Source organism: Falco biarmicus, chromosome 2 (assembly GCF_023638135.1).
Source record: "Falco biarmicus isolate bFalBia1 chromosome 2, bFalBia1.pri, whole genome shotgun sequence".
Classification (NCBI taxonomy): domain Eukaryota; kingdom Metazoa; phylum Chordata; class Aves; order Falconiformes; family Falconidae; genus Falco; species Falco biarmicus.
Window position 1 is genome coordinate 86,093,809 of NC_079289.1, and position 26,777 is coordinate 86,120,585.

Genomic DNA, 26,777 nt, shown 5'->3' on the forward strand with positions numbered 1-26,777 from the left:
TTTCTTTACGCTGAGTGAAAGATGTATTTAAACATCTTTCTGTTGTGCTTGGAGAAATTTGGAAAAATGCATTGTACAATAAACAGCTTAGTCACTATTCTATCGGATTCCCTCTGATATTTTATATATTTACATCTATATATATAATCTATCGGATCTCTCTTGTGACAAAGATAAGCCTGAGGAAGCTGACACTTAACTTTCTACTGCAACTTTAAAGTTACAATGCTATTTATAATCTAATAATAGTTACATATTAGGAACCATAACTTTTACATTTAGATTTCAAATAAAGCAGTACACATTCACTTGCAAATCTTTTTATTCTCTCCCAAGAGTTTTTAAGCTTGACTTTCTACTTTCTTTTGAATCTCTAAGAATTATGGGGTCTTTAGTTTTGGTCCCTGTCTTCATCCCACTGCACAGACACTTTTACATCTAAACTTTAACTAATAATCCCATAAACTATCAAGTGGGTTTCTTTAACCTGTGTTAATCTAACTTATATATAATCCATAATGACTTGTTAGGAATCATTGAGAGCTTCTTGAATATAAAGGAAGTCTAGGCACTTAACTTGTATTTTAAATTGATGACATTAGCACATATGTGAATGTTCCTTAAGTGTTCATGAAATCAAGTACTAAGTGTTACCCACATATACTCTATAAAAATTATTATCTATGAAATATCCATGGTAGAGTTACTAAGTCATTTTATCTAGGAATTGTTTTTGCTAAATATTCAAGGCTAAGCCAATCAGACATTGGTTTTTCATTTAAACAGAAAATACTCACTTTTAAACATGTTTTTTTTTTTTATTAAAAGCTGATGAAAATTATAAGAAAAGATACAATGCTTTAAGAATGCATATTTTCCACATTAAGAGCCATGGGTACAATTTTGTTGGCAATAATTTTTTGATGAACATAAAGACTTTATTCTGAGTTCAGATTACCAGCAAACCCTTGTCCTTGTTTTCAAATTTCAGAGTTGGGTTGTTTAGGTTTTTGGGGGGTTTTTGCTTTGTTTTTTTGGCAATAAATTGATTTATTTTTTTATTTAAAATAATATTTATTTATTTTATAATATAAATTTATTTATTTTAGTTAATCAGAACTGTCTTGCCCACTGTAATTCTATTACTTTTCTTTCACAACTCCTTTGTGACCCAGAACATCTGCTAGGTAGCTGTAGCCCCCTCTGCAAAAAGTGTTACTGGCACTGATCAACTTGCATGAAAGGTTTGTACTGCATGGGAGAACTTAATGTACTCATAACTTTATTTCCTTAACTTTGAAGGGCAGAGAGAGATGAGACTATTCACCACTGGGACAAGTCTAAGGAATAAATCAGTCTCAGAACCATCTTCCCAGATCTCTCTGAGGGAAGCCTACTTGGAGTTTAAGAATATGAGCATGAATGGTTTAATCCTGTAGAAAATCAGCTGCAATGACACAGCATAAGAAAAAAAAATCAAAGGAAAAAGTACACTTTAGTAGGTGATAGATCTTAACCCGTGTGCTATTGTGGTGTCTAGTTGGTCCCAACTGAGTTCACAAGGCTGGAGCGCTGGTAAGATGACACTGAGACTTCCCATGAAATAAGCAAAACCTGCCTGTTGTGCCACCTCCAATTCAGTGAAATGATGGTTTGCCCACAGAGGGAACATTCATTTGGTCTATCACTAGGGAAGGCAATGTTGCTTGTGTTAAATAATGGATTCATTGAGCCATGTTGCCTGTGCATATGCCACAGGGTACAGGTATTATTCCTCTGTTTTCCTCAGTCAGTAAAATGCAGCTGGGTTTCCTTGACTAAAACAGAAATGAAGTTCAGTAGGTGTATGTTGCTGTTACTCATTGTATAAAGTATTTAAGGCTGGCATATGCCTTAATTGGTACTGCTAACCATGGAATTGACCCCTAGGCTAGACATACAAATTGAATTAAAATCAGCATCCACTTCCTATGTTATTAGTTCTGTGTCAAAAAGCTTTGACCTGGTAGATGCAGTTACCTTACACAATTAAAACTTCAACACTGCTTAAAACATTCAGAAGGACGGTTAGGAACAGTCCTGTGAACTGAGTCAGTTCTGCTTAAGGACTTTGGCTTGGAAGGAGTTTGAAGCTTTGGGAAGTTTTGTCATTCTTCCTATTCTGTTCCTGTTCAGTACCTAAATAAAGAGTTTTTGTGGTTTTGTCGTCAAATGACTCTCCCCTAAAACACTGAAATAAGCAGAAGGGAGGGGGGAATGCTTTCCTGCAGCTAACTTCATTCTGCTTTTCTTATTTCTACATTTAATATTCAAATTTCAATTTCATGACACATTCCTATTATTCTCACTCTTAAATTTTAGCATGATAGGTTATCTGCAAGATGTACAAATTACCAATATACTCTTGACATTCATCCAGTGTATTTCAAGGTTCAAGAATGAGTTGAAAATCACACCTAGTTCAGAGTATTGTTAGATTGTTTTTCAGCTTTTTGTTAGACATTTTATTTTTGTGTTTTATTTTTCTCCTATTATTGCTTTATGTTCTTTCCTTCTGTGTTAAACACCAGAAAGTGCTAATGAGAAGTTACCTTAAAAGCTACAGGTTGGTGTGGTTTAATGTCTTAAATTGTAATTGTCCTTTTGGTTTAGTGATTTATCCTATCACAGGAGTGAAGTGGTATAACCTTTAAATAAATTGAAAGATAAAGTCCCTAATTGTATATCTGATGTGTTATGGTAGGATAGAATTTTTTTACTCCGATATTTGAAAAAAATTTATTCTAGTTTTGCATTTATAAATCAATTGTCCTGAGGAACGAAAAAAAACCCAACACGCACAAAACCAAAGCAATCATTGATAGCTTCTGTTGAATGAACCATGTCCTATCTGTGCAACCATGACAGAAAGAGAAATAAGGGACAGATGTACTGTATTTTTGTTATGACGGGAGATAAATGTCAAGGAGAAACATATTGTGCAACCACTTCCTAAAGGTAATTCATATAAATATTTGATAACTCAAATGTTTTAACTGCTCAGTCAAAGTGGAACAGATTATTACCATCCTCAGTAGAAAACAGTAGATACTGGTAGATCTTAAAGCTTTTAAAGACGATATTATACTGGACAGTATACTTCTGCTAGTACCTTACAGCCTCTTTGTATAATTTGAAGTTTCTTGATGCAAATGAACTACATCAAAGGGATTAAAAAAACCTAAGTCAAAATCTATAGCAGTAAACCAACAAACACTGGAAGATTAGGAATACCCTCTTCTGGAATATCTGCCACTTGAGGAAAAATAAGTAAACAAATATTAATTGGCAAACTGTTGAGTGTATACTCAGGCCAAAATACGTGAGATTCTAAGAGATACCAGGCAGTCTTACCAGACACCCTGAGTCTATTTATCAAGGGTCTGTAAAGTCCCAGTTTAGAAAGTTTTTCTTCAATTTACATGACATACTGATGAGAATAGAAATTTCCTCTGAGAAAAGTCAACCTATGTGTAAATCTGTGTGAATGCTGAATTAACAACTGTTTTCCTGTTGTCTAAGAATCTCTGAATCACAGAGGAAATACAAGGCCTTTACATGAACTTTAGGCCAGGTGGAAGTGCACCTAAGTATCTGTCCCTTGGTGCAGACTGGAAGACAGCACTTAGATGCACTTTTCTGCTTTGGTAACATTTTGCAATGAAGCACTTGGCTATGATTTTCAGTAATTATTGCATGTGTCTTGACTATGATATGGAATACCTCGCTGCAAATAATGAGCCTTGCTCTGCAATCACTTTGATGTATAGTATCATGGAGTTCATGTGAGGAGAGGGTGAAATGCGACAACATTTTGGAATTGTTACAGAAAATCATGACCGATCTATGGAGTTGAATTCCCATCCATGGGTGAAATAATATAGAAAATTCTATTAATGTGGTGTATATAATTACATATATATATATATATATATATATATGTATGAATATATGTGTGTATATATATGTGTGTGTGTATATATATATATATGTATATATATATGTATGTATGTATGTAGTGTCTTTGGTATATAATTGTCTTTAGGTATCAGACAGATTTTTAACATCCAGCTTGGAAGGAGGAAGGCATAAAAATGCATCAAGCATAAAAAGCTCTGAAGGACAACATTAAAATAAACAAAATAAACCCAAACATAGTATTTTGAAATCTATAGACAACCATGGTATATTTTGTTTTCATTATTTATTTCTAGTTGGTGCTGTTTGTTGCAAGTTGTTGGCTTTTTTCCTTCAGGCAATTAAATGACATTCATCAGAGAAAGACATGCTCAAAGACTTGTCTGCCATTTTCTCTCCCTGCTGAGCAAAGATGAAAAATACAATAGCCTTCTGATTATAGACATTAAAAGAGTATAAAGAAGACATTCCTATTAAACTGCAATTACTATATTGGCAGAAAACAACTGTGTATAATTCTGAGGATATTAAGGATTATTCCATGACCCTTTTTGAATTCACCCTACTTTCTGGACAGAGCAATGAAGACAGAGAAAGTGATGACTAGTATTTTGTTTTCCCAGTGATTTTCTGAGTCATTTCAGTTTGCCTAAGTTGGTAAGATCTAAGTGCCAACTCAGTTAATCTAGAGTAACTAATAATGACATTTTTTAAAAAAATGTTGATTCTTTTCTAGTTTCAGTGTACATTAGCAAGTGAACAAAGTAGCAAGTGAATCTACAAACAAAATAGTTCTTATTTGTACATATATGAAAAGTAACACAATCCTAAGTTCCTTCTGCCTTAAAAGCATATTGTGTAGTTTCCTTTCTCATTGCCTTGCAGGTTTTAATAGTGTTCCCTCCTTCCTCACTATTCCTGCTCGATGTGGCTTTGTTTTAGATGTTACCTTTATTTGATGGACCCAAGTTGGCAACTGTGTGGACCCCATCCATTTTTCAGAGCCATTCATGATCTGCCACTCTGTGAGGAAAAAGTTGATCTTTCCTGCCTTTTTCTCCTCCTCTGCAACAGTAGTTGCCAAACTCACTCCTTCAAAGGAAAGCTATGCCGCATTGCTACTTTGAGAAGAGGGATGGGAGAAAGGGTGGTTGCTACCACCAGTGTGAAAGAGTAGCACCTAATAGTGTTGTGCTGCTTTCTAGCCAGCGCAGGAGGAAACGGGTGCGATGTGCCATCCACTATTTAAATGCCTGTTTCACATCTGCTCCAAACAGTAAGGGCTGGGTGGAGGTATCATGAATCCAAAGATTCAGGCTTTGAACTGTGAGTTGGAACTTGCTGTTCTTGGTAATGAGCTGAGTCCTCTGCTAAATGCCATAAACTTAGTCAGTTGTGTCCATTAGTGAATGATAGGTTCAGTACATAGCCTTCTGATCACTGAATGCCCCCCTGCTATCTTGGGCTAACAGCTATGGACAAAGAGTCCTATAAGAACTAAAAAGCACAGTTAACAACTCCATTAAGTTGGGGGTCATTTCAAGGGTCTGACTTATCACACCATCACATAGTGGATGAGGTTGGAAGGGACTTGTGGAGGTCCTCTGTCCAACCTCTCTGTTCAGGCGGGGTGACCTACAGGAGGCTGCCCAGGATCGTGCCCAGGTAGACTCTGAGTATTTCCAAGGATGGAGACTCCACAACCTTTCTGGGCAACCTGTTGCAGGGTTCAGTCACCCTCACAGTCAAAAGGTGTTTCCTGATATTCAGAGGGAACCTCCTGTGATTCAGGTTGTGCCCACAGCCTCCTGTCTTGTCAGAGGGCACCACTGGAATGAGCCTGGCTCCATCTTTTTTGCACCCTCCCTTCAGATATGTATATATGTTGATGATACGTGCTGGAGTCTTCCCTATTTTAGGCTAGACAGTCCCTGTTCTCTCAGGCTTTCGTTTTGTGAGAGGTGCTTCAGTCCCTTAATCATCAGTGTGGCCCTTAACTGGCCTTTCTGCAGTAGCTCTATAGCTGTCTTGCTCTAGGGAGCCCAGAACTGGTTACCGTACTGCAGGTGTGGCCTCACCAGCACTGAGTAGAGCTAATCTCTGTTTCATTTGCATAATCTAGCTAATAAGAAACAGAAAAAGGCAGAAAATATCTTGAGTAATTTCAACAAAGATGAAAGAAAACCTGATGATGACAGATGATGATGATGATGATGATAATTATTATCATTTATTTATTTATTTATTCACATATATCTCTGTTGTGGTTTAATCCTGACCGGCAACCAAGCACCATACAGCCGCTTTCTCACACACCCTCACCCAGAGGGATGGGGAGGACAATTGGAAAAGAATGTAAAACTTGAGGGTTGAGATAAGGACAGTTTAATAGGTAAAGCAAAAGCTGCACATGCAAGTAAAGCAAAACGAGGAATTCATTCAGCACTTCCCATGGGCGGGCAGGTGTTCGGCCATCCCCAGGGAAGCCGGGCTCCATCACACATAACGGTTACTCAGGAAGACAAATGCCATAATGCCGGATGTCCCCACCTTCCTTCTTTCCCCAGTTTATATACTCGCCATGATGTCCCATGGTTTGGAATATCCCTTTGGCTGGTTCAGGTCAGCTGTCCTGGATGTGTCCCCTCCCAGTGTCCCGTGCCCCTCCAGCTCTCTGGCTGGCAGGGCCTGAGAAACTGAAAAGTCCTTGACTTAGTGTAAACATCACCCAGCAACAACTAAACCATCAGTGTGCTGTCAGCATTGGTCTCACACCAAATCCAAAACACAGTACTGTACTAGCTACTAAGAAGAAAACTATTGCAGCTGAAACCAGGAGAGTGTGTAAAAATTTAAATAATTTAAATAAAATAGTGAAGGAAAGGGATCTTTTCAGGTCATCTGCTTTGCTTTTGATACTAAAAACTGCCAGCCTTAACTGTACAATATCTCTGTTACAGCAAACAGTGTGATGTTACAAAAAGACCTTTACAAACCTCTTCCTATGTCAGAAAAATATATATCAATTTTCTCATCTGTTTGTGTTGTTTTAATTAAGAACTTGCTGTGTTAGAACAGCCTTTTACAACTATTAATTTACTTCATAGTTATCCACACATTTATGATTGTAAAGTACAGAAAGAAAAAGTACAAGGGTTGTACTTCAGAAATGCATATGATATGGAAGTGTGGATGAATATATTTAATTGCAGTGTATGGCATTAAGAATCATAACTTGGAGGAGTCACTTTTGTTATCATAATATTGCCATTTATTAAGGCTAGCTAAATAATGTATTTGTTAGTTCATTTGGTAAATTGCTTTAGATCATACAGTATTTCTAATGCTGACAGTATCTTATGGTGCTTTTACAGTGACAGTCACTTAGATGCTTGTGCACAGCTTTTTCCCTTTCTCCAGTGCTGAAGAGGGTCACTGATTCCCCAGTGAAGTAACTCAAAATTTCTCTCATCAGTGAAAAATAGCTGCTAAATTCTTTGGCAATATCAGCTGATGTTACTGATTGCTTTAATGTTTCAAGTGGTTTTATGGCCAGGCTGTTGAACCTCACCTGTTACTTGAGTTTCCAGACTCCAAATGGACTTTGCTGAAATGGCATGAATGTCAATGGGGGAAACTGTGCAAAGTACTTGAAAGCAAAAAAAAAAAAACAACCAACCAAAAAAACCCAAAACCAAACCGCAAAACCAAACAACTTTACTGTGCATGGGCTACACTGTTTTGTTGTTGTTGGGTTTTTTTTTTCTGTTAAAGACAAGCTACCTCACAGGAAGAGTGCAGGAAACAGGTTTTCTCTACTCTGTGAGAAAACTGGGGAAAATACAAACAAACATCTTGGTCCATTAGAAATTTATATTTGGTTTTCATTAACCATATTTTGCAGTTCAATGTTAGAAAATGTAGGATACACTCCACACAGCTTTATTTCAGCTTTCCTGGTTTAGTTATTTTGTTTAGACAGTTGATTCAGATGGAGATTCTGTAGCTACTGTAAAGGGTAGGTTCTTATAGTACCTCAGTGAAGCAACACCATGTGTTCTTCTGTTTTCATTATTTTAGTATTTTTGTTTGGCTGCACTTTTTTAAAAATGAGAAAAAATTATCAAATACAATTCAATGTAACCTCCTTGCCATAATATTGCGCATAATGAATTGCTTTTGCATGATTACCTGGAGGGCAAAAATAGCCTAACAGATTGTAGCAATCTATTTGTAAATAACCAAAATTGAGAAGGAAAAATCAGTCTCGAAATTCTGAATGACTTCATGTTACATGTGCCTCTGTCCAATGGTAGCTGTGCACCTCTCATTGTTTTTGATTGCAGAGAAAGATACTGTACTTCAGTGTTGGGTACTTCCCCAACCCAAGCAATAAATAATGAAGAGATTCCTTAAAAATCAGTTAATAGAACAAGAAAGGATACAAAAGAGCAGATGCATCCATTTCATCCAAACAGAAGGGAAAAAAATCCACAATTATCCAAATATCATATTTTCAAGTTATGAAGAGGAAAAATCAGGAATCAGCTGAGGCTTAATTTCTTGTGTAAGCTCCCATATTGGTCACAGAGCTTATGGGAAACACCTGGTGGTAATAATGTGAGAGGATTGTGGGTGAGACAAATTAACAGCTACAGAGTGACTGGAGACCATGGATGCAATGTGATCAAGATACATGGTTATGCTGTGATATATTGGCTATTAGAATAAACTTTTTTTCAGTCTGCCTTTAGCCTTGACAGATCCAACCACACTATTAGATTTTTGGAAGACAACTCATGTATCGCAATACTTCAGTGACCTTGAGTGAGGGGGCTTACACTGAGGTCTTTGCTAGTGTTACCACATCTAGTCTTTTAAGGATGAAATCTGAATATGCTGAGAATGCTGAATGTTAACTATACACCATACTAGAAATACTGTGGGGAAAAAATATTAATATATTCTTCTGGGTTTAATTTTTGTATTTTCAGTAGATATGACATCAAGAAATGAGCTTATTTCTGTGTTAGCCTTTCTACTGCATAAATTCTTTTACTGAAATAAGCATTTATTATAGTTCATTTCTTCAGTAATTTTAGTCGTTTTTTTTTTCTTTCAGTAACTTCTGGTGAAACTGTTGCTGTGGATACACAAACCAGGGTAACCAAGGAAACCACCACCTTCAAACCAGAGATGCCATCTTCTGTGCTGTTGGAAGTTCCAGCCCTGGCTGACTTCAATAAGGCATGGGCAGAACTCACTGACTGGCTTTCTCGACTGGATCGAGAGATAAAATCTCAGAGAGTGATAGTAGGTGATCTTGATGATATCAACGACATGATCATCAAACAAAAGGTATGAGAAACACTGATTTTTCAAGTTGAAAGCCTCATGATCTTTATTCTATATTAAACCATTTCAACAAAGGACACAAGAGTGATGATATGCTGCGTTGAATGTAGTTGTCTCTTAAGCTACTTTATCCCATAAACACAATTACTGGGTTAAATGTTAAGATAACTAACTGAGAGGGGAAAAAACTATTTAATAATTTCTCTGGTATTTAAGGTAGATCCCTTATCTTTCTATAGCTTGTGCTGATTGTGTTGTAAGTGTATGCAAGCCAATGGTTGAAATATAAACCTCATGACAAAGAAGGACTTACATAGTAAGCTCCAGGTTGCCAGGAGGAAAGATACCCTGTTTCATACCTTTTCTTATGTTGCTTCTGTAATAACTTTCTGAGAGGCTTATATCCTGCTGCTGTTGGGTTATGAAAAGCTCCTCAGTCATCTTAAAGAAAAGAACAGCTCATTAATGCAAGTGTTTTGTCAGCAAAACTGCATCAGTGTTACTTATCTTTGAAAACACAGAACAATATGGAAATAAATGTGCAAGAAAAAAAAAAGGCTAAACTTCAAATTCAGCTACTCAGTAGCAATAAAAGTAATTTGGTATTATACAACTTGAAAATAATTACCTGCCTTCTAGATGTAACGTTGCTTAATATAAAAGATTTGGCTTGCCTGTGCAAAACTTTTCAGTGTTAAATTTCCATTCAGTTCGGTTCTTAAACTGAGTTTAGGACTCTGTATTATAAGATCCTCTTCTGCTTCCTCCTCCTCCTCAAAATCTGATTTATTGTAAGGAATATATTGATATTCTTTCTCTTTGCTTGAAGTAGAAAGAGGGGGAGAAACAATGGACGCATTTTGCCTAGTATCTGTACAAAGCAGTTTTACAAGAACGTGTATACTAACGTGTATAGATGTCTCATAGGATTTTTTCTGCTTGTTTTCTTGTATTTCTTAACGCACACACACACACACCAGTTTAAACAAACAGTTTAAACTTTCTGGTTTTGATATTTTTGGTTTGCTTTACCTTCTAGATGGGCAAAATGCTTGTTTCATCTGATTAATGTTCACAATATTTACTATATAGAATTATGCACCGTTTTATTAATTAAAATATCTTTTAAAATGTCATGGGTATATTTTTAATAAGTTACAGTATTACCTACACAGGGCTCTAGATTAAAATAGCTGTTATGTCATTTGAAAAGATTGAGGACCAAAGACGACTTGTTTGTACATTATCTTTTCATCTTTTTCAGAGTTCTTTTGTTTTTAAAATTTTATGTTGTCAAACACTTTGTTCAGAATCACATGCTTTTCTTACTTATGCCTCATTTTAGCATATTATTCTGGCAGGCAAAATCCATAGCGTGCTTTCTTTTACAGAATTATTTTACTTAAATGTGAGATCAAATTATTAACTCTTGAAAATTTCAATTAATGCTATACATGTTTTAAAATTAACTGGTTTATATCTGCATTTCATCTTAACGCAAGGCTAAAATATTTTAGCTGGTTAAGCCAGCACTATTGCAGTCTTCCTCTCACTTCTGTTCCTGGCTGAGTAGCCCCATCTCTTTTTTTGATACCATGCTGTGCTAGTAACAAAACCAGCAGGAAAACTCTTTTTTGTTGTGCTTACCTCTTTAATTGGCTGTGCAACAGAATGTGACATTTAATATATTCTCTGATGAAATGGAAGAGTCAATGTCTAAATATAGACTGCAGTTCCGTTAAATGGCTCCCTTTTCTCTAATGATTATTTTAATATCATTTAAGACATGGAAATGAATGTAATGAAATTTTGATTCTGCTCCTAAACCTATCACGGGATTATTAGCTGAGATTAGCAGACAGAATTTTCAGAAGTGACGAAGAATTTTATTTTTCTGAAAAAAACCCACCCCTGCTTTCTAATGTGTAGAGTGTCTGCAGCAGTATGTGAGCTGATGAAATTGGACATGTGGGTACTTTGGGATTCTGAAAACTCAAGCCAGATATGATCTAAGTTGGAAATCCAAAAGTAGTGCTTACTTCCCCAGATCTGTATATTCTGTAAGAGATCATAGTCATACCTCTCCTGTGGTTGCAATTTAAAAGTCATTGAAAGTCACAGTATTGCATTGTGCTCTATTTGGAGAGTCGCACCTCTACAGGGATCTCAGTAAGGTTTAACAGGAGTTCCATCTCAGTAGATTGACTTTTTCTTTTTCTTTTTTTTTTAATTAGTTTTTTTACTTCAGGTGTAAATACTATCTTAACACAGCTGACTAATTCCCTTATAAAAATCCATCATCATAAAGGTACATGCTCCATGAAAGCTGTTTTATTATAATGCGTCTCTAGTTGTTCACCCAGAATTTACTACTGTCCCATTGGTGTGCTACCAAGCTTTTACTGCTTTGGGGTTTTGCTTTCGTTTCATATGTTTCTCAAAACAGACAGCCACATGTCTAACAAGAAGTTAAAAAGTTAAAGCAAACATTTTAAAAGCAAAGAAATCCTAGTAACATATGTAGCAGGACATTTCCCAAATCACACCGGTAAAAGTAAGTGACCTTAGGCTGTGCGTTCCTTCGCAGCAGCATGTAATGTTGTTGAAGCTAAGTCTCTGAGGGCATTTTGGTTAAGTTCATTTCAATCTGATTGTGTCACAAAATCACAGCCAATGACTGCTGTATTTTTCCTCCATAAAAGTTTAAGACATCACTAGCCCCTACTCAAACTTTTCTTGGAGGTGATCATAGTGAATTGGTACTCATGTGAATAGCATGTACAAAGGTTAATTATAGAACAAAACAAAAAAGACAATTGTTCTAAAAAAGGCTTGTTTTAGGGGCAGCCCTTTAATGAAAAGTACAACTTAAATTCTCTTAAGTGATGTAATTACTATGTAGTAAAAGGAGCATACTAAAAGAGTAGCATAATGGCTATTCATTTCAAACATCTATGGTTAATCTTTCTGTCAAATGAGTTGGTATACATTTATTTCAGGCAAATGCATTACGTATTTTACTCATCTATGATTGTATATATCTTGATAAATTCTGTATAAACAAAAAGATACTAAAAAGTGCACAGGAGATGTAATATCAGCATCAGTAATAATAATACTAAAATACGTATTTTTGTTAGAGGAAAATTATTCTATTTTAATCATCTGCTTGTAGACTGATGTTTTGCAGAATTTGATCCTCAGATAAATAAATGTAAGGCAGGCTGACAAGAGACTCATATGTTGTTTCTTTAGACAACCTTCATCTGCAAATACAGTTCATGGGAAATACTGAGAATATATAATATACCAAGATGTAAATTAAGTGACCGACATGATAAAATATAGTTTAGACTGTTGCTTTGTTTTACTGTCCTTACTTCAAAACAATCAAGATGGTTTATATTTGAAGCTCAGGTGGGGATTCTTCATAAAAGAGAAAATTGCAGACAGAGGAACAGGATGATTAACTACATTTTGCTACATTATGGAAAAATGGGAACTTCTATTTAAGATGCCAACAAACCTTTACTCGGACACTGCTTTGGCATCATCATATTTTGAGGAAGGTTTGCAGCAGGAGTAGATTTTTACTAAAAGCAGTGTACCATGGAGGCTGTACAAAGCTTGAAGATAATTAACAATGCCATTTAAAGAGATCAAATACTATAATCTCCTTAAATTTTGAATTCTGTCCATGGATTTTGCTAAGGCATGCTCTCCATCCAAACTTTCTGTAGCATATATTATTGAAAACACAGCTTTCCATTGTACTGGATGAGCATGGATGTTTATTAAAAAGTATTATAATGATAAGTAATATTACTAGTGAATTTGACTACAAACAATTTTCATTTCATATTTTTACTCATTGGTTCTAAGAGTATAGGTTGAGTCTGCACTTTTACGTGCAGTGGAGAGGATTAATGTGAAAAAAGTATTTATGTAGAACAAGACCTACAGCCAAGCTAGTTACCGAGGCTTTTAAGCAATGAAAAGGGAAGGATACTTTTAGGTAATGATTTGTGTCATCCTAAAGTAGTCATCTAAAAAGATTTGGATAATTTCTTTCTACTCAATTAATTTGTCACTATTCAAAAAGTAGGTTTGATATTCTGTCCATTAGAGAAACAAAACTGGAATGAAGTCATTGTTTTCATGGTTAATTCTGAATTGATTTTTCAACAGCTGAGGATCTTGTGCAGCTGATGATAGCAAAAGAACTTTTAAGGAAAAAATATTTATTTATAAACTGTGCAGTTAACAGACTTCAGATGAACAGTGGACTTACCTGACATTCTCCTTCTTTGAGGATTTTCTTACTTATCATTCCCCCTGGTTACATACCATGAAATTTAGTATACAACTTTATAATTATACATGCATTTCCATGTGCAACCTTACAATTCATATTCTGATCAGAAGAATGGGAATTTTTCTGTCCAAACTGTTTATCAACATAATTTTTTGTGGAAATAAAAATATAGTTTTCCAAATTTATATTTTTTTCTTAGAGAAGCCACTGTAATTGCCAAATTAAAATTTGTAGTTCTGTATTAAAGGGTATGAATCCGTGTGCTCTTAATATGCCCATTTTAAATGAAAACAGCCACAGACATTTGTTTCTGTCCATATAGTTTATATCAGAGCTGTAAGTTACCTGTAACATGAGGTCCTCAACCTTTTGGATAGTGCACTTCAAGCTCTGCAGGTGTGTGAAGAAGTTTCATATTAGTGACATGCATGAAAAGACTCATGTAGCACACCTTCAGATAATGTACTGTTGAAGAACATCATAGAAGATTTTAGACCTGGAGATGAATGTTTTCCAGTTCAGTATTCTGATGTGCTTAAAGGGAGGAGTTCACTAATCCAGAATCCAAGTATGGTGCCAATAAGTTGGGAACTGACATTCACACTTTCAGAATCAATCTGAAGGAGCATATTTGCCCCATCTCCCTCTCCATGCTGTCATGCTGCTTTCAGAGTTGTTTGCAAAGCTTCTCGTTCCATAGGATTTTCTGTTTCCTTACAAACACACAGCTGCAGACACTCCCTGGGGCACTTTTGAACCAGGATCAGCTAGCCTCCCAAAGCAGGGCTGGAGCTGAAACTCATTCCGCAGCATGTTGGCGGGCTCATTGGCATTTCTGTGCACCTCCTTTAAGAGCAAGCCCTACACATGGCTTTATGGCTTAAGCAGTGTGCCAAACCTCCTTTACCTCTATGAATTTCACCATAGGATATATTCACTCAGGAACCTACTGTCGTTATTTTATGTATCTTTCAGAGTCCTATTGTTTTTCTGTTTAACATGGGATATCTAGCAGAATTCTTATTTTATACTATGTCATGCTGTTAGACTTTTTAAATTCTAGTTTGTGAGGAGCACTGGAAGGCTGGTTTCAGTTTTTGAAGTGAATAAAAAAACTAATGAATGATCAGATTTGTAAATATATTAGAAAAAGTTAGAACTACAAGGTTTGTATGCTGAAAGATTTTAGGGTTTTTATAGAGGAAAATTTAAAAAAAATGTCTGTCAACCTTTAAGCTTATACTTAAAGGTTAGAAAATGCAGCAGGATGCTTTAGAGGGCCTGGAAATCTGAGCCTTTAAAGGGAAAGAGGAGGAAAAAAGAATAAAACTGTATTAATCTGAAAATTGGATCTCAAGGGATATAGAATGTGTCAGGAGACTCTTCTTTTAATACTTTGTTGCACATAAAGACAACTGATGCTTTAAAATAGCTTGGCCACTCATGACAGTATGTTAGAGAGTATATTTATTTTCTGCAACAATAAAAAAGCTGTCTAAACACTGTTTTTTGGAGAGTGATTAACAGCCATTTCCTTATTTCCCTATAATGTTAATCACCAGAATGTGCATAAAAATTTTACTGCTGGATCTGATTCTAAAGTCACTGAAGTAAAAGAGATACTTTCATAATTTTTCAATTAGTTTTCAATCAGGCTGTAAATCATCATCTAAACAAAAATAATACTATAATTGTACCTAAACATAATTTTTCTCTGTTTGCTTTTATCGGCCTATTGTGAAATAATTTGATTATTTTTTTTTTTTCAAAACCTGCCAAATAAGCTTCCATGAAAAGATAAATTATCATGATTAGTGTAACTGGCATCCTGTTAGGTTCAGCAGGGAAAGGAGAAGAGTGCAGGAACTCATTTTCATTTGCATTTATATGCTGAGTGTTACAAGTATGCACTTTTCACTAGGGCTGCATTTTTCAATAGCAGCTGCATTTACCTGTATTTCTAAGTGTGAACTGTCTGAGAACTATAAATGACCTATTCCATTAACATTGGACTTTACCTGACCTACACTTTTATCCAAATCAATCTTTCTTCGTGTGTGTTTGCATTCTGCTATTATGTGCACCTTTACCTGCTGCATCGGGCCCCCTACACCCATGCCATGGGTATGAAAAGACTGGTTAGTTATGTGCTGTCCACAACGTGGAGCATGGGAAAATCCTGCAATCCTACTATGCTAGAAAGAGTAAAAACTGCTTAAACTTTCATGAGTTCTGTGTGTATCCAGGCAGCAAAAAAACCCCCACCTGGATACCAGGATACATTTAATAAGACCCTAGCTAGCATGTTGGGGGAAGTGATTATGCCCCTCTAATTAACACTGTGAATCCACACCTGGAGTTCTGTGTCTAGTTTTGGGCTTCCCAACGTGCAGGAAAGACATGGAGGGAGTCCAGTGCAGGACCACCGAGGTAGTTAGGGGCTGAAGCGCTTGATATACGAGGAGAGGCTAAGAACTAGCTTTGCTCTGCCTGGGAGAGAGCTCAGGGGGGTACAACTTTATTGCTGCCTACAGCTACTAGATGGGAGACTGTACAAAAGATAGTGCCAGACACTTCTTAACGGTGCACAGCAAAAGGATGAGAGGTAACAGATAAATGGTGCAGCAAACAGAATTCTGATGAGGTATTAGGAGAAAAAATGTTCACCATGAGCATAATGAAACATTGGAACAAGCTGTCCAGAGATGTTGTGGATTTTCTATCTTTGGAGATACTCAACACAAAACTGGACAGGGCCCTGTGTGACCTGATGTGACCCTGAATTTGACCCCATCTGAGCAGTAGGTTGGGCAAGCTGACCTCCAAAGGTCCTTTCCAACCTAAATTATTCTGTGATTATGTATGAATGCTGTTCTCAAATAACAAGATTCTGTACTGTATACCTTGACAATGGAATACTCTTTGAAGGAAGGAAAACATGGCTTTTTGCACCTCTGTGACTTCAAGCTGTGATTTAAGAGCTGGAGCAGTCTTGATAAAATTTTGACAAATTATTTGGTTTTAAGTAGTAGTGTGGATCTGTTAGGACAGTTACACAAGTTTTAGGGGGCTCTATTTTTGTATCCATATTAATATACATTATTAGCAACAGTAAAAGCTTGAGTAGCTTCAGAAATTGTAGGAAATATAAAAGCAGCTTCTTTCTAAATAATGATGCAATGTATAAAATTCAAATCTAGCTGTAATCATAAAATGCAAATTAAAACTAGGGGGAACAATGTATATTTGTTCATTTTATGTGTGAGGAGATGGAGCTTTTCTTAGAGAAATAAGTTTTCCTCTGTAAGAAAATAATAAAAGCAAATCCCAGCAGAGCTTCCTAATGAAGCTGATCTCGAAACACAGTTCTTTTATGTGGAAAAGGAAACAAACCCAGAATTTTAACTAAAAAAAATCTACCATCTTGAAATGTGCCCTATTGGTTTCTCAATGTGCCAAGGGTGCTCTGATATTTCTATAAACACTGCTTAAGAATAATATAGATTCAGGGATTTGCTAGCAGATGGACAATTCCCTCTTGAGGCAGAGCAGCCAGCAGTGTCATTATCATCCTTTTTCAAAGAGACGTTATTTAAAAAATGTCACTAACATTTTTAAGCTGTGGGATGTGTCAAATAACTGGTTTATAGAGAATTGGCTGTATTGAAGTAAGCCAAATTCTTGGGATTCCTTTTTTTCTTTTTCCAATATAATACTATAGTAATATTTTGCAGAGAACCTCTCATGGAGAGTTTTCTGTTGATTTACATGGATATATTGTTTCATAATGCTCATGTGAAGTAATCAAAAGTACTCAAATAAGTAGCTGACTCAAATGTAAGCAGGAGGTAGACATCTAACTCACTAAAACTCCTGCAAAATATTTAAATTTTGTGCTATATAAGACTGCCTAAAAGCAAAGGATAAAATTTATAAACACACTGTAAGAGGCAAAAAGGCACATTTGTTTCCAGGCGCACAGGAGTCTTGAATATTATTCTTCATTTCCTAACCAATATACGTATTTATTTCTTTGTGTGAGCCACCACTAGGCATGCATTGTCACTAGATTTAAAATGAATAAACAGTAAGTTCCTGTGGTTCTGGGGAGGGAGAGAAGTAACGAGAGAGAGAACTGCATGTCTTGGGAAGCTGGTATTATGGAAGACTGAGGAAAGAGGGACACTGTGTTCTGAATTTGCCTGATCTTTACTTGCTTGCCTTACCTTCTTCACATTTGTGGAATATGGCTGGTCTGTTTTCTGCTGCCAGGAATCCCCTTTAGCCTGTCTTTTCTTCAATATCTTTTCCATTTTTTTTTTCTACTAAACTAAATTTTGCATGCAGAAGGACAAAATACCTGATTTTACCTAACACCTCTAACAGCTGATGTTCTTTGTTAATGATGAACAACATGTTGAAAAAACTAGGTTTTAGTATTTCTGAATTCTCTTTTTCTTTCACTAGTTGGAGAGGGTAGTGGGAGGGGTTGCGTATTTATTTTTTGTTCTGTCTGATATAAAAACAATCCCTCCTCTGCTACTGCAGAACTAAAATCTTAAACATTCATATTAGCAGACAACAAATTCTCAATGTAAATACACAAAATATTATTTTTTTAGGTTACTATGCACTGCAATGAAATCCTAGAAAATGGCTGAGTACACACTGAGTTTGAAATATGAACATAATCCTTCTGAAGGCAGTAAGACTGTATGATTTTCTCAAAAAAGACATTAAAGTATTTTTCTGAATTGAACTAGAGAATTCAGCTCTTCACACAATCAAGTGCTGAAGGAGGATTTGATTAAAAGAAAACTGTTTTTGTAGTAAATGTGGGCATTTACTCAAACCACTCATCTGTCTCTGTTGCTAGCTGATATAATAAGCAAGGTAACAAGTCAATTCTTAGAACTGTATTCTGCTGCTTTTGTGAACGATTGCTCTTATTGAACTAAGAGATCAATTAAACTTATCGCCATGGCACTCCTAATGTTCATGTGCTTTCTGCTTATATGGAAGAATTTGTGCAGCCAAGTGTGAGTTTCCTACATAGAGGTTTAGTCACCTCAGCCAGCTCCCAACTTTCTTTTTAATGCTTCTGGACTTTTCAAAATCTCCAGTTGTATTGGTAAACATGGAATTCACACTGGAGTTCATGCAGTTCAAATATTGCAATTATCTACTCTATTTGCTCAAGAAAAGTTTTCCTCCTAGCCACTAATGTGCAAGTAACTCAGCTGCTGCAGTTACGTGCTGCTCAGAGAAGTACAGCTCAAGAAAATGTAATGCTTATTTATCTTTTTCTTGAGGGTTTATTGTAAAGCCTTCAATCAGAAATAGTCAATAAAAGGTAGGAAGACCATTCAGGGTGACAAAATATGATCTAAACTGATCTACTGGACAAGAAAAATATGTTTACTGTTCAATTTTGTGTGCTTAAGTAACTAGGCAAGAGCAGAGTATAATTATCCCAAATATGCAGTGCTAATTTGTTAAAGACTGCTGATATTAAGCTGTTTTCTGATGTCAGATCTTAAAAATAAATCATTGATCTAGGCTGGTAAAGTGCAATTCAATTATAATCTTGGGTAGAATACCTTAAAAAAAAAAAACAATGCTGAAGTGGAAATTAGGTAATAAAATCAACACTGCAAAGATGCTGGAAAGCAAGAGAATTGAGAGTTGTAACTATTGTGTGATTGTAATCTCACACATCTGGTCTTGCTTGTTGATAACAGGACTGTGAAAATTGCTTAAGAGAAAATAAGGAAGAATAAAAAAAGAAGTCTAGGTCTAAAAATATAAAAGTAGAGCAATCAAAATAATTTAAATAATTGTGACTGATTTCTAGACATGACATTTTTTTTCTATATAGATGTAAAGAGTTAAAAAATATAGATCATGTTTGAGGTTTTGTATCTGTGTGTGTATACACTCTGATTTATTATCAAGGAGATCAAAATTGTCTAAAATTCAAGTATTCTAACTTGATTAACAACTTGACCAAGACTCATCTAACATATCTCCAAATTCAGTAGAAGAAAACTGGCACAGCTGTGGTTTAGTCTGCCTGGTTCTGAAGTGGATGTCTGCAATAGGTGAGGTGAAGTGCTTCCTGGAATACCTTGTTTCTCTCAATATATGCTCAGTGACAAGCTCAGGTAAAGATACCTGTCTGCACTTGGTCTGATTCATGCCTGCCTTTTTGGTGGGGCAGTTTTCTACTGGAAAACATCTGTATGACAGAGCCAGCACATTCCATGGAGAATGCAGCAGCTCTGTGCTTGTCCCCAGTCAGATTCCTGGTATAACCCTGCAGACCAGGCAGGTGTGCTGTAATGTGCAATAGCCAGTTCCCACCACTCATTAACAGAAGTCAGTCCCTGGATAGCCAGACCAAAGGCAGTGATACTACTTTGGGACACTGAAAAACCACCTGATATCTTTCTGTCTCATCTACCTGTCTTGTTACCTCTGAACACCATAGCTCCAAGTTTTGGTTTAATTTGCTTTTTTGTATTAAAAACAAAACCACAGAATAATCATGTTCTAATATTAGCAGTAGTAAAGTGAAAATCTGTATTTTCATGTTCAAAGTGGCTCCTGTTTGATGTTTTAACAGAACAGTTAGACTCTGTTTCTCTGGAAAGAAATAACTGATGTTATTAGTAGTTAACTACTAATTAGAGTAGAAGATGGTTTTAGTATTTTGGAAAAAACAGTTCTGAGGTAACATAATAATCCTATTTTATTTCACTTTCCTGTTCAGAGAAATTTCTGTTTATATTTTTGACCAAAAACAACTAAGGTAAAAGAAAGAAATAAACAGAAGGTGGAGTTAAGCGTTTCTCTGTTTGTGGGGAAGAATGATGTCTTTTGGGCTATTGTGAGTTATCAGAGATGTCTTACCAATTTATTCAGACAAAGAAGGTGGCATGGTGTGGGACTAGATCTCAGGGTAACTGTTCAACCTTTCAACATATGTTTGACTGTATGAATGGGACTGTTTTCCTTTGTGGTATCTTATCAGTGTGTCTTAAGTTCTTACTGTGCATCATGATCAGCACTGGTAGCATTTTAAACTGTTCTTATAAATCCTTCTACCTCTTCATATGAGGTCCATACGCCATAATATATCTGTGAAGAAAACTGGTATATTTGGCACATTCCTATAATGACATTCAGATGTAGGATTAATCTCTGACAAAGTGACCGTGCTATGCAAAGAAATAACAGTGAATCAGAACCTGGAAAAATTATTGCCTTGTTTGCTGGTAGTGTGATTTTGGGTGGTACTTTTACCCCTCCTGTCATTAAGGCTTGTGGTAAAGAACAAGAAGAACAAGTATATAGATGTTGGGGAATCAAATAATATCTGTGGGTACTAGATGATAACTCTGAGAGCTTAGCTTCAATGTGCTGTGGGTCAGTTGATAAAACCAGCTGTCTCAGACATTTGTATTTTGTAAATATTCCTTGACTAATTTAGAGGAAATAAAATTAGTAAATTGGTACTAAATTTGCTGAAGAGGATCTGTCATGCAGATTGTTGCAAGTCAAGGGGAAGTGCCTTGGAGGCAGGGGAAGATGAATTGGGGATGAGCACAGCCTCCTGGCCCTTCTGAGCAATGACTGTAAGGTGTATCGTACCATGTTGGGCCTGATCATATGAACTCAAAAATAGCACTTCTGCTTACCTGTACTGAACTGCTTGTTCCAGAGCTATACCATCCTGCATTAATCATCCGCAACAGGTATTGTTGATAGGATTGATTTAGAGACAGAAGGGTTTACAGGAAAAGAACTAGTGTGGTTTTGTGCATTTAAATTATGATACTGATAAGGTGTATGTGGATGAAAAAAGTTTCATATTTATAAGTGGTTTCAATCAAGACTTAGGTCATTGTTCTGTGTTGGGGAAAAATTAAGTGAAATTGTCTCACAGGTCTTGTGGTTAAGAGAAGACAGGGAAGTTGAATTAAATGTAGGTGGAAAGTAAAGGGTAGGAAGAACAGTGTAATTGTTGAATTGGAAAAGTTTGCAAGACTATTAGTTTGCCTCCTTTAAGGCATAGTTGTATGAAAGTCCGTAATGACAAAGTGAAAAAAATCAGTGAAGCAGAAAGATTTGTAAGATAGAAATGCTCTTGTTTTTTATCTAGACTAGTTTATGCAAATTTAATGTCAGTAAATTTCCGTCCCCCACTTCCTGCTAGACTACAGAGGTTTTTAGGTCAAACATCACTCGCCTTCTGAGAATGATATCTAACAAGTATCTTTCTTTTAAACTTTCTAGCTAAATAAGCTGAGGTTAAGGAAAATCTTGCATGTTGATAATTCTATTTGGTGATGTTGCTTCATTTTATATATTAGTTTCTCTTTTTTTATTGAATTCATTTCCAGTATTTCTTGTCAGGGTGAGAATTCATATATTTTGTTTAATTATTAGTACTTTGTATGAATTTAATAAATTATATGTGTCTAATCATTAAAATGATTTATACATAAACCAGAATTGTCAGTGGAATCTAAGAAAATTGTGCACATGACTTTTAATTTCCTTGGGTGCTCATTACCCAATTCCTTTGAAATTCTTTCATTAGACAATCTTGAAATCACAAATCTTAATTAAAATAATAGGACGGCCTTTGCAGACCTCTTAGTGTAGAATACAAGGTGGTTGTTTTTTTGTTTTTGTTTTGGTTTTTGTTTGTTTGTTTTTAATGAGAAAATTAGGGGGGTTTCACTATAAGATTCACAGAAAATATGTTCTCTTGACTTCATGCTTCACTGTATGCCTATTTCTGAAGTGCATGGGCTATATGATCATTTTTAGGCTTTGTGGTAGGATTGATGTTCAAGGGTGCTATTTAATAATATCTAGGATAAATTATTCTTCAGCCTGTTTTGAACGCTGGGTAAATAGCCGTTAGGTTAGCATCTTCAGCTTTCTCTCCTTCTACTGTCATTGCATAATGAGACTTTCCCACTGTAATTATCGTTTTCAGCGCAAACTATCCCTTAATAATAGCCAATTTTTATTTTTTTTTTTAGTACTATCTCAGAAAGCAAAAGAATGAACAGCAGGGCTTATTTTCAGTTCCCTGTACATCAAAAGAATTGTAATGGATTGTTAAAAATAATGTGAAAACAAGCACTTTTTCACAATATTCAACAGAAAATGATGATCTTTTCTTTTTACTGTTTTGCTACTTATTCTTCTCCTTAGAGACATTCTGACTTCCATTTCAATCCATCACTGGTTTGGGTTTTTTTCCCCCTTTCTTTTCCAAACTTATTTGAATTTTCCCTGTGAGGGATGCACTGTGAGGATGGTGACACAGCGCAGAGGATTCCAGTTCCTGTAAGAGTTGTCCATGGCATATTGTTGCTGGGCAGCACCCTGCTGTCTGTCTGTCTGCTTTTATTCTGGATAGGGAAAGAAAAAAATTTAATTGGGAAGAAATTTATTGAAGTAATTCAGAAATAACCCCTAAGCAGCATAAAGGTTGAATGTTAGAAACAGGTTTTAGTTCTATTTTACAGTTTGCACTGCAGTAAAGTAAGCTCAGATAGTAGAAGATGGGAATAACTACACAGCATTTTCTCAGAGCAATTTCTATTATGTTTGATAAGAACATTTTTTAAAAAAGACTTTTAGATAAAGTCAAGTGACCACATCAAAGTGGAAAGCTACTTTTAATGAGAAATTCAGTGAGAAATGTAAAATTTAATGACACAGTCACAATTCTGTCCCTTCTAGTGCCAGCCTTGCAGGAAAGTACCCTGTTACAAGTTGTTTCTGCAGTACTGCAGTGTACTTTTAAATATTTGTTAATATTCTTTTCTCTTTCAATTAAATTATTTCAGTGTTCTTAAATATCTTTTAAAAATGCAGGCATTTGTGTGATGTCTGCCTGTCTGTGTTTTGATGAAGAAATCCAGGACACGCCTGGAGAGTGATCCACGTTAAAAACTGCAGTGTTATCAATAGAGTAGTTCATAATGTTTAAACTTCACTGTCTTAATTTGGTATGGCTAAATGCAAGCAACTCTTGTTACTTAAAAATAATGACACAAAAAAACCCCAAAACATTATTTAAATAAAGCTTTCTATGATAGAAATTTGGTAAAATTTATACTCCTGTCCTTGCAGTTTTGGGAGAGAAAGGAGTAGCACTTTGAAGCATATTAACTTAATTTCACTTTACAATTCAGAGGAAACTCAGTACTTTTAGATTGGTTGTGAACATGTAGAAATTCTTGCTTGTTTTGTTATTTTAATAAGGAAATGGAAGAGGCAAGACTAAAAGAGAAATAAATGTGAAATATATCAAGACTGTGTGTACGCCATTTCACAGGACAAGTTGGGGAAAGAAAAGAAGTGTTCTTAGACAATTTTGGTCTGCTTTTACAGATCCTATGTTGCTGCTCATAGTAGGTACAAAAAGGAAACAAAATTTATTCATTTGGAACATACTTGACATTTTGCTGGTTTACATACTCACTTTATCTGAAGAAGTAGGATTATAATGTCTAACAAATCATACATTTAATTTTATCACCTAAATGCAGAGATTTTTATTATCCGCTTCATCCTTTCCGCAGTGTTCTTATTTACATTAGATACCTGTCAGTTTTTGTCACCCATATACTATGGAGATTTGCTACATGAATTCTTAGGGAAGAAGCATTTAAACTGTGCAGAGCAGGGAGTCTGTCTTCACATCTCTTTACAAATTATTTAGACACTGTTGATTTGTTGTGGTTTAACCCAGCAGGTAGCTAAATAAACACCACGTGGCTGCTGAACTCACTCACCAGTGGGATGGGGGAGAGAACTGGGGAGAAAAAAAAGTAAAATTCATGGGTTGGGCTAAAGACAGTTTAATAGGACAGAAAAGGAAGGGGTAATAATAGTAATAGTAATGATTATAATAATAATAATAACAATAATAATAGTGAATTATTGTGTACAAAACAAGTGATGCACAATGCCATTGCTCACCACCCACCGACCAATGCCCAACCAGCCCCTGAGCAGTGGACCCTGGCCAGCTTTCCACCTAGTTTCTGTACTAAGAGTGACATCATATGGTATGGAATATCCCTTTGGCCAGTCTCAGTCAGCTGTCCTGGCTGACTTACTGAATGGTGGGGTGGTATGAGAAGCTGAAGAGTCCTTGGCTTAGTGTAAACGCTCCTTAGCAACAACTAAAACATCAAGCCGTTACTGTTATTCTCAACCTAAATCCAAAACACAGCACTGTACCAGCTGCTAGGAAGAAAATTAACTCTATCCCAGCTGAAACCAGGACATGATTCTATTGTGAAAAAAAACCCAACATGCTTTACTTGTTTTGATCATACTTGAGCTGCAGTACAAACTCCTGGCATATCTCACTGAGCAATGACAAAATAATTTGTAATTCTCATTCTTAGACACAAAATTGGGGCAGATCATAATGAAAGTGCTAGCATGTTTCTTGCTACGGAAATGTTACACGTTATCTCAGATTTCCATACCATTTGGACAGCAAACTCATCTGTTTTGGCATTAATCTACTTGCAACTTCCACTTTGGAGCAGAGTTTCAAAATGACAACATATACAATGCATTATAATTATGTCCCTTTCAGGAAAGAGAACTGCAGAAATATTTTTTGAACTTAAGTCTTGGCTCTGTGTATCTGTGCGAACTAAAAGTATACTTTCTAAAATTTAGTTATTTCCCAAACTATTGCATGGGGTTTATAAGATTTAAGTGGTGATAAAATGGAAAATCATATGTATGCATAATATAAGGGGAATGCTCAGTGTAAATTCAATCAAGAATGAAATGTTATTATGTGCAAACACCTCCTGGGCTTGTGCAGAGGTAATGGAGCATAGGAAATAGATAAAGTGACAGCTACGAGAGGAAGATATGTGACTTTCCTTACAACTTTGTTTAATAAAGCTCCTAACATACATTGTGAATATAATGTGTTTTGTCTCCATCAAAATCATGTTAGTTTTTATTCCATGCACTTTGTAGACTGTAATTTGGTGATAATGGCTTCTTTGCACAGTTCAGGAGTGATGAACAGGAATAACAAGTCAGTTAATAAGAAGATGTGTGTGTCTTTCCCAGTGCAGAGCTTTTTATTTGAGTGGGTCAGGAAGAAAGTCATATTTTGCTTCTAAGAAATGTCACTAAGTATGCAGTATCAAATATTTAGGGAGAGTAAATATGAGAAAGGTGATTTTAAAGCAGTCTGTGTAAGAGCTGGGTTTACCTCTTTTTTAGCCTTTCCTTATTACTGATTTGAAACGTGCTTTATGAAATCTGTAATTCTTGAAGTTATCTTGTGCATTATCGTTAGGGTCAGTCATTTTGATCTGTGTTGTGACCTTCCAAGCCGTACTACCTGAGTGAGGAGCAGATTTGTATTGTGCTGCCTGAGAAGGGCTGCAGCAGCAACAGGATTCAAGGAGTTAGGACATGGTCTCATGTTTCCCATTTCCTCCAGTTGGGAGCAATCTGTTCAGGCACAGAGAAGTTATGCCCATTTGCTCCCTAGAGGGAGATGCAGTTGGATTCTCAGATGAACTGTTCATGTTGCTTCAACCTTGTCAACTTTTTCAGATTTTTCTCATTCCAAAGGAAAACTGTGATGACTAAATAATTGGAATATGGTACAGACATGGAAAGCATTTTAATATGTATCATGCTTACTAATTTTTTTTCTCCTTGATTTAGATAAAAAGTCAGGTGTTTGGAGATTCTTCTTAGCAACAGCTAGAAAAGATATGTGTTAGTAACATAAATAATATATTATGCCAACATAGTAACAAATCAAATCCTTTTCCTGTTTACTACTGAAAGAGGATCTATTTATAACACTACAGATTTCCCTATAATTTAGGGAAGAAAAAAAAGAAACATCTTGCGCAGGATTTGGCATGGGTTTGGATGAGGACAACATTGCTCTTAACAAATATTTTTGGTCTCTCATGACTGTATTTGCCAGACATCTCTCAGTGGTTTATGTTACAGAATTGGATTTTATAGACCTACAACAAATAAAGGAAAAATTAGGTTTATAAATGCGACTAAACTTGGGTCTCGCCACATTTGAGACATAAGAAATGCCTTACAGGGTCAA

General features: G+C 35.8%; 1 protein-coding gene across 14 annotated transcripts in view; it reads left to right on the forward strand.

The window, feature by feature from the left end:
- Positions 1–26,777, forward strand: part of DMD (dystrophin) — a 1,162,034-nt gene that overhangs the window by 818,357 nt on the left and 316,900 nt on the right. For all 14 annotated transcript variants that reach the window (XM_056326975.1, XM_056326977.1, XM_056326978.1 and 11 more), the window contains one exon: positions 9,080–9,315. In XM_056326975.1, coding sequence (XP_056182950.1) covers positions 9,080–9,315 — 236 coding nt within the window. The remainder of the gene's footprint in view (positions 1–9,079; positions 9,316–26,777) is intronic.